This window comes from Aegilops tauschii, chromosome 3, assembly GCF_002575655.3.
Source record: "Aegilops tauschii subsp. strangulata cultivar AL8/78 chromosome 3, Aet v6.0, whole genome shotgun sequence".
Classification (NCBI taxonomy): Eukaryota; Viridiplantae; Streptophyta; class Magnoliopsida; order Poales; family Poaceae; genus Aegilops; species Aegilops tauschii.
The window spans coordinates 2,901,339-2,912,624 of NC_053037.3; the positions used below are offsets into that span (position 1 = coordinate 2,901,339).

The following is an 11,286-nucleotide window of genomic DNA, read 5'->3' on the forward strand; positions in this document are numbered from 1 at the left end:
CCGAGTGTAGGGACGCTGCAGCGTGGGGGCTTGGAGAGGCCAATGGCATCTGATCCGCATGCACAGGATTCGCCGCTGGCAATGATTGCCTCGGATCCGGTGAGGCCAGAGGTGCCTTGTGGCTCGCATTCGGAGGAGACCACTCAGGCTAGGGTGCCACAGATAATCCCAGAGAGGTGCGCGGTGATTGTGGTTCCGCAGGACGAGACTTGCCTGCTCCCTTCCATGCTCCCATCCGTGCTCCCGCATACGTGGCTTGATTTGATTGGAAGAAAATAAGGCCCGGCCCCACCCCCTGAAAATCAGGGGGGAGATGATTAGATTAGAAAAGAAAAAGGGAAAAGAACAGCCGTAGGATGAAGTGGGAGCACGGATGGGAGCATGGAGAGGGAGCAGGCAAGCCGGATCCGGTTCCGCAGGGGATCCCGGAGGAGATGGGGCCGACCGCTGGCCTGTCCTTGGCTGCGGGTTGGGCGCCAGTGGCTGAACTGTTGGCCCCCACCACTGCGGAGCCGGCTGCGAATATTCCAGCCTCGGAGACGGTCCTGGGTGGGCCAGGGCTGCATGGCTCGTCTGATGTGACTACGTCGCATGCTGATTACGTGCGCACGTTGCCGGCGTTTGGGACTCCTTCTCCGATTCCAGCTGTGGATCCTTCCGTGGAGCTAGCGCGTCTTTCTTCCAAGGAAGCGCTGGCACTGGGCAACATCAAAACATTTTGTGCGGGACTTTTGAAGAAATTGGCGCCACCGCTCCTCAAAGAAATCGAAATGGCCAATGGAGTTAGACCAGGGCAAGACCCCTTCACACCACGGCGCAACACCCGCTCGCTTAGCTCCACTTCTAGGAGCTCCAAAGCTTCGGCCGCTGAGACAGTCCTTCTCAAAGCCCTCGGTATTGTGCCGGATGAGCTGGCAATCACAAACGGAGCATTGTCGCAGCTTCGTGAGATGTTCGACTCGCCACTCCAAGACAAGCACCTTCGTACCATCGCTGCCATCTTTGGCAAAGCACTGCCCATGGAGCTGGGCATGGAGAACCAAGTGGTCACTACCAGCTAGGCAGTTGTCCACCCCCGGAGTGTGTGACTTTTCCATGTCACGCGTGAAAATGGAGCTGGTGAGCTGGAATGTTCGAGGGTTGAACAGTCCGGCTAGGAGAAAAGCGTTGAGAGAGTTCGTCGATGCCACTCGGCCGGGGATTTGTTGTGTCCAGGAGTCCAAATTGAATGTTGTAGATCAATTTACCATTCTACAATGCTTTGGTCCATCGTATGATGGTTTTTATTACTTGCCGGCCATTGGGACCCGAGGTGGTATCATTTTGGTGTGGACTCATCGATCGCTACCATCACTAACGGTGTGCGTGACTCTAATTTTATTACGGCTTACGTGACACCGAGGGAAGGTGCACCTTGGTGGATTTCGGTTGTCTATGGGCCACAAGAGGATCATGAGAAGATCCAATTCATGGAAGAGTTGTCTGCGAGGCGTTTGCTCTGTCCCGGACCTTGGCTAGCGATTGGAGACTTTAATCTCATTTTGAACACGGCTGATAAGAGTAATGCCAACCTTGATAGGAGAATGATGGGAAAATTTAGACGGTTTGTGGATTCCAATGGTCTTAAGGAGCTCTTCTTGCATGGTCGTGCTTTCACGTGGAGCAACGAGAGGGATAACCCCACCCTCACTAAGATTGATAGAGCGTTTGTCTCGGTCGATTGGGAGCTCGACCATCCTGATGGTTTGCTGCAAGCTCTGTCCACGGCCATTTCAGACCATTGTCCGCTTCATCTTGCTATGGAGGATCACTTACAGCCTCATAGAAGGTTTCGCTTTGAATCTTTTTGGACCAAACTTGATGGTTTTGATGAGGCAGTGGTAGAGGCTTGGACATGTGACCCCAGCATCTCGGACCCCTTCCTCAGACTGGACGTGCTTCTTCGTAAGACATCTCATGATCTAACGGCTTGGGGACAGAGAAAGATTGGCAATGTAAAGCTTCAGATTGCAATGGCAAACTGGATCATTCTGCAGCTTGATCAGGCAATGGATCACCGTACCCTCTCGGCAGGAGAAAGATGGCTCCGGAACACCCTCAAGCTCACTTCCTTGGGCTTGGCTTCGCTCGAGCGCACGATTGCACGGCAACATTCGCGAATCCGCTGGCTGAGCGAAGGAGATGCTAACACCAAACTATTTCATCTGGTGGCTAATGGCAGAAAGTTGAGAAGCTTCATACCGGCATTGTAGCTCGAGGACTCAGTTATCACAGACCAAAACGGCAAGGAGGAGGCTTTCTATAATGCATACAAGGAGCTTTTGGGCATGTACCAGGCTAGAGAGCACACGATTGACCTCGACTGCCTGGGCATAACACCGTTGGATCCCCAAGAACTGGATGCCATCTACACGGAGGAGGAGGTCTACTCGGTGATTAAAAGCATGCCGTCCGAGAGAGCGCCAGGCCCAGATGGCTTCATCGGATTGTTCTTCCACAGGGATTGGAGCATTATCAAAGATGATATCATGGCTGCAATTCACAAGCTCTAGCTTGGAAACGGAAGGGGATTTGGAAGATTAAATCAAGCGATTATTACCCTAATCCCTAAGAGGCCGGATGCCTGCAGAATCCGTGACTTCAGACCGATCAGCCTACTACATAGCATACCGAAGATTAAGGCGAAGCTGATGGCCTCGAGGCTATGTCTGCGGATGCATGAGCTGGTCAGCATCAACCAATCAGCTTATATCAGAGGCAGGAACATACATGACAACTTCATGCTTGTCCGACAAGTTGCTAGGAGCTTGCATCGCAGAAAGGCTAAAGGAGTGTTGGTCAAGCTTGATATCTCCCGTGCCTTTGACTCTCTATCCTGGTCATTCTTGCATGAGGTGCTGAGAGCCAAAGGGTTCTCTGAACATTGGTTTTCTCAGCTTGCCATTTTCCTGTCTACGGCCAGCTCGCGAGTTCTAGTTAATGGATGCCCCGGCAGGAAATTTAGACATGTCAAAGGGCTGCGACAAGGGGACCCGGTTTCCCCACTGCTCTTCATCATTGCTATGGATGCCCTCATGGCTATGATTGTGAAAGCGCAAGAATGGTGCGTGATTAGTGCTATGCCAGGGTGCACGCCTTTCCAAAGGTTATCGATCTACGCAGATGACGTTATTCTCTTCATCAGACCAACTTTTGCTGATCTGTGCTTTACTAGTTCTGCAGTACAAATGTTTGGCACTGCTTCCGGACTTCATGTCAACTTCGCCAAGTTGTCTGCCATCATGATACGCTCTGATGAGACAGACTCGGAGAGAGTGGCGGCTGCTTTGCCATGGCGCATGGACTCCTTCCCGTGTAAGTATCTTGGCATGCAGCTTTCTATCAAACAGCTCACTTGCTCGGATTGGCAGCCGTTGTTTGACGAGGTGCTTAACTTCCTGCCGGGTTGGCAGCGCGGATTGGTCACGAGACTGGGCAGACTCATTCTGGTCAACATGGTGATCAGAGCTAGACCCACACACCATATGTTGGTGGCTGAAGCGCCAAAGTGGGCGCTGGAGCGCGTGGACAAGAGCTGTCGCGCGTTCTTCTGGGCAGGAACTGAACAAATCCATGGAGGCAAGTGTCTGGTCTCGTGGCAAAAAGTGTGCCGACCCAAACAGCTTGGTGGTCTGGGAGTTTTGGACTTGAACAAGCATGGTCTGGCCTTGAGATTAAGGTGGGAGTGGCTCAAACGTACGGATGATTCGAGGCCCTGGCAGGGTTTGCCGTTAGCTATGGATGCCGACGTTCAGGTGGCTTTCAACAGTCTGGTGCATTGGAAACTGGGCAATGGAGAGAGAGTCCTATTCTGGAAGGATCGGTGGATGGATGGCTCGACTATGGAAGAGATTGCACCTCTCATACGACAGCGGGTCCGCACTCAAGTGGCCAATCGGCGCACGGTCAGAGAAGCCCTGCTCATGCATCGGTGGGCCAATGACATTACGGGCGAGCTCTCTATGGATGGGCTTTTTCAACTTATAAAGCTCTGGGATATTATGATCACTATGGTGCTTGACCCGCTGGAGAGTGACACCCCCGTTTGGAGATGGAACAACAGCGGAGTTTACACCTCTAGATCGACTTATGCCATGTTGTGGCACGGCAGTGTGCGCTTTGCCCCAACCGCAGCAATCTAGAAATGCTGGGCGCCTTTATCGTGCAAGCTGTTCATGTGGCTTGGACGGCGGATCGAAGACTACGACATGGTTTGCAAGACCAGACATCTGCTTGCTACATCTGCGACCAAGAGGAGGATACGGTTGATCATATCTTGCTTCGCTGCGTCTTCATGCGGCAAGTCTGGCATTGCTGCTTTCTTCGAGCCAGGATCACGACTGACCTAGTCCCCACGTCTGATGACAAGATTGCAGACTGGTGGTTGCATGTGCGCAAGCAGATCCCGAAAGAGGCTCGGAAAGGATTCGACTCGGTTGTCATGCTCATCTGTTGGAGTCTTTGGAAGCATCGCAATGGGCTGGTGTTTGGTCCAACTAGAGAAGTCTCTTCTATCGCTAGTTTCAGTGGTCAGATTTTTGATGATCTGCGTACTTGGGCATCGGCAGGAGCTCACGGAGTTAACACATTTTATGAGGAGAGTTTAGTTGTAGGAGTGGAGTTTCGAGGGCCGAGTCGTGATTACTTGTGAGTCACCTCGGCCTAGTGTAAGATTCATCTCTTGTACATATTTCTGCCTTCTATAAAGCTAAGGTACGCGATTGCGTACTCTCAAAAAAAACCAGAAGACTAGTTTATGATGCCTCCCCACCATACTAAGGGTAAATTGAGAAGTACTAATACTGAATGGGGCAGAAGGAAAAGAAGAACATATATATTGGTGTGAGCGAGATAGGAGACACCTACCACATCACATCATCATGCCCACACCTACAGCTTCTCTAGGTTTTGGATCGTTTCAGGCGATGTCAGCACCGAGTCGCTTATGAGGTGACTGGGTGGAGATGGAGGTGGAGGATGACATCATAGCCATGGACTCGATGGTTGAGCAGCAGGTGGAGGCGGAAGTGGTTACATCGGGCAGGAGGCCCAAGGGACTACTCCCTCTTCCTCGTTATCTTTGTCGCACACTTCTGCTGAGAGGGGGGAGGGGCGGTCTTTTGAAGTTGCTCCACCGCCTGTGGAGGAGGTGGCTTACACGGCCGGTCGGTCGGATGTGCCACCCCCTACCTCGAGATCTTCATCACCACGACAGACTGGCACGTCGCAGGAGGTGGCGTCCCGGTTTGGAGTGGAGGACCGTCTGTCTGACTTCAGCGCATCGACCGGCAGGGTGGACGGTGCACTAGAGGAATCCACGACGACTCTTTCTCCCACGATTGCTGTCGCTGGGCACATGGCAGGCGGCCAAAGTTCGAGCGGAGTGACTATGGAGGAGGTGATAGCTTTTGGTGGTATCCCGGATCCTGCTTCCGTGGACAGGTGCTTTAGTCACCGGATTCAGTCTCAGCCGGATGCCGATGACATACAGATGGGGATGAGGGCCGCCAAGCTTCGAGATATTGAAGCAAATACAGGTAATCTACAAAGCTACATCGTGGATCCGCATGTGGTCATTACTCACTCATGTGGACTCCAGGGAGCTTTTGGTTACTGGGTGCAACCGTTGGGAGACGGTAGCACGGGCTATCTTCAGCCGATTTGGATGGTGTGCTGATAATAGACTAGGTGTATATGCATCGTAGTCTGATCTGTATCGCCGGATGTGGCATTTTTCTTTAGTTTTATTTCGTTTGGCACTTTGATATGGGCTACTAGTGACCCTAAGACTTTGTTATTTCTTTTGTTAATAAGATGGCTGCATGCAACGATTTACAGAGTTCGGGGGTATTGCCCGCTTTTCGAAAAAAATTGTACAAAGTTGTGCGTAATCTATACTGGAGATGAAGAAAGAGTACCGTTGTTCACTTGACTTTCTATCTCAACCTGCATTATCAAGTGCCTTCCTCCTCTTTTCTCTTCCAGCCAAAACAGTCGCCAGATTGGTGGGCATTCCCTGCTATTTCACTCAGTCGAAGAGCAGGGAATGCTCAACAAATCCGATAGACTGTTTTGGCTCTTATTTTGAAACTGAGGGAGTAGCTCGAAACTCCTTCAATGTTATATTTAATTCTTCAGTAGGTAGGAACGCCATCTGTATGGAGATGTATGTCATACACCCACTCCCACCTACAGTAAGTATAAGTCACATGATTTCAGCCAGGGAGGAAGGAGGATCCTAGACGCCATGATTGAGAAAGGGGCCTTGCTTCAAGGATGACCGACTATTGAAGCAGAAGGCAACCGCAACAATTCATGTATTGTAACCGATCAATGTCCACACATAAGTACTACTCACTTCATCCAATCCGGGGCATGGACGCGAGCACTTGGCTTCGTACCCCTCCTGGGCCGCTTGGGTTGGGCTAGGCCTTGCTCTTGAGGTCTCACGGTAGTAGTTCCCATGATAGAGCATGATCATATTGAATTGACCCAAACTTGATTATTATACTTTGAGATGTTATCATCACAAGTCAATCGTTATAAAACGGAGAGTTAACATATGTTTAGTTCCTTAGGCCATTAGAGTATCATGGTCACTTCTTATCGTACGATGGACTTTGGGGTTGCTCAAACGTCATCTGTAACACAATGATCATAACGAGAACTTACAGGTTCATCGGAAAGTTTGACAAGGGACTAGATATCTCAAGAGTGAGATTTGCTCCTCCGACGATGGAGAAATATTCTTAGGGCCCTCTCGGTGTGAGGACATCCATCATCATCTGGCCAGACACAAGTGACTAGGTCACGGGGATACCGGAACATGTCAACGAGAAAGAAGAACAAAACCGGTAACGAAGAGACCGGTATAGTAAGCATGAGAATGACTCAAGAGGATACCGATACATCTCACCTCGGGTTTTGTAAAGTATTGTGAAGGAAAAGGAATAGCACTTGATAACCCAAGGTTCACCCAAATTTCATTCATGTACTCATAGGGTTCAATATGGACGTCCACGGCTCCGCTATTGGTCATTGAACAAAAGGGGTTTAGTTTATGTCTACTTTTTACCGAACCTACAGGGTCGCAAGTTTAAGGTGATCACAGTCTGCTGAGTGTTAGTAGGATAGGAATAATGTGAAAATATTTGTGAAATAGTTTCACTAATATTCGAATTAGTTTCGAGAGGAACCAGAAGTGTTTTGGAGTCACTGGAAGGGTTTCAGAGTTTATCAGATAATACCGGGTATTTCTGATATATAATATATTGGTGAATTTTTTCTCGTGATGTTAAATTAATAATAAAAGGCTCTAATAACAGTTAGGAGACTTTTATATTTAATTTAATATCAACGGCTCTTAAAAGGCCAAGTGGTGGAAAGCATATTGGGCCACTTGGGCCCAATATAGGTGGCCCCCCTTCTCCCCATGGAAAGGAGAAGGGGAGACCGAATTGGAGGGGGAATCCCCCTCCTCTTGGACGGCCAGGGGGGACTGCACCCCTTGTGGGGCCCCTCCTCTCCCTCCAACCTATATATACTAGAGGTTTTGAGCACTTTTGTACACACAAGTTTTTGGAGCCTCCTCTAGTGCTCTAGTCTAGTTCTAGTTGTTCCAATGAGAGCTAGATTTAGATCCTCTAATCCTTATAATTAGAAGCCCAATGTAGTTCTAATCTTCTTCCTTTAATTCTCCGGCGACGATTGGCTCTGTACGGCGAAGCGCTACCGGATCATGAAGACTGTACGCTTGCAATCTGTGGAGAGGCCGTGCTTTTGGTCTTCCGTTCGAGGGACTGTTCGTGGACTGTGCGAGAGATCATTCATCTATGGTTCGAGGGACTTCAATTACGATGTACACCAACTCGTCTTCTTTCGCTACAACTCGGAGTTGGTAACGATCCGATCCAAACCGTTTATTGCATCTTCATAGTCTTCCTGGTTATCGTAGGGAATTTTTTTTGTTTTCTACTATGTTTCCCAACATAGAGAGGTACAGCAACGACGACGGTCGAGGAGGTTGCGGATGCAGAGCGGGAGGGGAGGAGGGCGTCGTTTTTGGAGTAAGTGTTGGCCGGAGGGTTCATGAGGTGGAATGGCGTCGCATCTACCGCATTGAAGATGATGACTCTCGATGGCATGGCACATCGGAGTCTCGGGCACTGTATGCATTATGATGGGTGAGCGCAGGGATGTGGCGATGTTCGGTGCCGTGGTGGCGTCGACGGCTGTACTGGCAAGGATCTTGCAGATCTCTGCGTAGAAGATGGGTCTGCAGGTCGATGGTGGTGGCTGCTTCTAGAGCGTGTGTAAGCGGTGCCCACTTAGGGTCTGCTGAACCGAATGTGTCCTCATGGTACACCATATCGGTCGTTCGGTGATGCCCCCAGATCTAACTGGTGACGCGTTGTGATGGCATCCTCCATTGTCGAGTTTTGTAGGTGTGGCATGGTGCCTTCAGTTTGTCTGATGTATATTTTTTGGAGACCTTTGTTGAATAATTTAATAAAGAAGTTTGCATATATGCATCTTTTTGACACTAGTAGAAAAATGGTCAAATGTTCAGCTCATTAGTCCCGGTTTGAATTTGAGCCGGCACTAATGTGACCATTAGTGCCGGTTCCAACGGCTAGGCGGGCCGCTCTCATTAGTACCGGTTCGTGCCGAACTATTAGCACCGGTTCGTGCCACGAGCCGGTACTAAAGAGAGTGGTGGCAGGATGTTCTCAGTCTGGGGCCCCTCCAGCACCTTTAGTACTGGTTCGTGCCTTGAACCGGTACTTAAGGTCGTCCTATATAAACCCTTCGTCCACCCGCGCTCTGTTCTTCCCCCTTTCCCCTCTCCTCTCTGTTCTTCCCTTCTTCCTCTTGAGCTCATCACAAATTTTGCCCAAATTTTGTCAAGATTTGAAGGCCCCCATCCATTCGAATGATCACAAAGGTTAGCAACTTTGTCCTTTCATCTCTCATTGCTAGATTAGCTCTTGCAATGGTTTATATAGTGATTAATTTGTGGGTTTTAGTAATTTGGGAGGAATTATATATATGTGGTAGTATTTGATTTATATGCAATTTGAGGTCAAAATAACACTTAGTTTGCATATGTAGGTGTGGTTTACTTAGTGCCTTCTAAATCTCCGTCGTAACCACCGTCGATCGCCCGCACCGTCCCGTCGCCGGCACCACCTTGCGGTGAGCCTCTTGTTCTTATCTTTTTTATATAAAAAATTCATATTTGTGTGATTTGGATATATAGTTACTCGTATAATTATCTTACCCGTACATTTTTTGTTATACATAGTGCCATGGTTTTGATATCCGCCCCCGTCGGCCCTCGTCCGTGTTATGATTCGGATGTGGTATATTCTCTTTTAAAACTATTTGTTGCATTACGTGTTTATGACAAATTATGCCCATCAAGTTGACATAGATATTTTTATCTAGGAGGTATGTGAACCAGAAATTCCAACCGACCCTATTGTCGAGAGGTTAAATTTAGTTGAAAGAGAAAACGAGTATTTGAAAGAAAAATTAAAAAGAATTGAGGGGGAGAAGATGGAATTGGAGTTGCATGTTGCCGATGTCGTCGATGATCACAAGATCAAGATGGAGAAAATGCGCTTGAAGATTAGAAAGATTAGAAAATATGCCATTGATAGTGAGGCTTGGTATCATTATGCTGTTGGATCAATTGTTACCTTAGTTGCGATCTTGATCACATTTGTTGTTGCATTTAAATGCTTTAGCTAGAGAGTTATTTGTTTGTTGCATTTAAGTGTTGTATGAACTTTATTTATGAACTTGTATTAATTTGGTCTTTTCGGTGTTGTGTAATGAAGATGAGACGACAATGGATGTACGATGACCAATGCTCTCCCGAGTTCATTAATGACATGCGTACTTTTCTGCTTGCGGTTGAGGCAAACAAGCGGGCGGATGGTTTTATGCCTTGTCCATGTGCTGGCTGTAAGAATGGTCACAATTACTCTAAGTCAAGAACCATTCACATCCACCCGTTTGAGTCCGGTTTCATGCCCCACTATAATGTTTGGACCAAGCACGGAGAAAGAGGGGTTATGATGGAAGACAATGAAGAAGAAGAGGACGACGATAGCTATCCTGGCCATGGGTTCCCTGAATACGATGATACAACAATGGGGGAAGAAGCTGAGCCGGCAATGGGGGAAGAAGCTGAGCCGGCAATGCAGGAAGAAGCTGAAGAAGAGGCATCAGATGAGCCCGCTGATGATCTAGGTCGGGCCATTGCAGATGCAAAGAGAAACTCCGCAAGTGAAAAGGAGAAGAAGAAGTTGCAGCGCATGTTAGAGGATCACAAGAAATTGTTGTAACCGAATTGCGAAGCTCACAAGAAAAACTTGGGCACCACACTGGAATTGCTGCAATGGAAGGCAGAGAATGGTGTATCTGACAAGGGATTTGATAAGTTGCTGGTAATGATGAAGAATATGCTTCCAAAGGACAAATAATTGCCCGAGAGTACGTACGAAGCAAAGAAAGGCTGCCCGCCCTCTAGGGTTAGAGGTGCAGAGGATACATGCATGCCCTAATGACTGCATCCTCTACCGCGATGAGTACGAGGATTTGTATGCGTGCACGGTATGCGGTGCATTGCGCTATAAGATCAGCCGCGATGACCCTGGTGATGTCGAGGGCGAGCGCCCCAGGAAAAAGATTCCTGCCAAGGTGATGTGGTATGCTCCTATAATACCACGGTTGAAACGTTTGTTCCAAAACAAAGAGCATGCCAAGGCGATGCGATGCCATAGTGAAGACCGTAGGAAATACGGAAAGTTGAGAGTACCCGCTGACGGGTCGCAGTGGAGAAAAATCGAGAGAAAGTACAGGGAGGAGTTTGCAGGTGACACAAGGAACGTATGGTTTGGTCTAAGCGCAGATGGCATTAATCCTTTTGGGGAGCAGAGCAGCAACCATAGGACCTGATCTGTGACTCTATGTTTGTATAACCTTCCTCCTTGGTTGTGCATGAAGCGGAAGTTCATTATGATGCCAGTGCTCATCCAAGGCCCTAAGCAACCCGGCAACGACATTGATGTGTACCTAAGGCCATTAGTTGAAGAACTCTTACAGCTGTGGAATGGAAAAGGTGTACGTGTGTGGGATGAGCACAAACAGGAAGAATTTGACCTAAAGGCGTTGCTATTCGTGACCATCAATGATTGGCCTGCTCTCAGTAACCTTTCAGGATAGAAAAACAAGGGATAC

At 48.6% G+C, this 11,286-nt stretch overlaps 1 protein-coding gene across 1 annotated transcript; it reads left to right on the forward strand.

Moving 5' to 3' along the window:
* Positions 1–1,586: 1,586 nt before the first annotated feature.
* On the forward strand, positions 1,587–2,552 carry LOC141042340 (uncharacterized). Its single transcript, XM_073510277.1, has 2 exons — positions 1,587–2,045; positions 2,253–2,552. The coding sequence occupies exons 1-2, from the start codon at positions 1,587–1,589 to the stop codon at positions 2,550–2,552; spliced, it is 759 nt and encodes a 252-aa protein (XP_073366378.1).
* Positions 2,553–11,286: the final 8,734 nt, after the last annotated feature.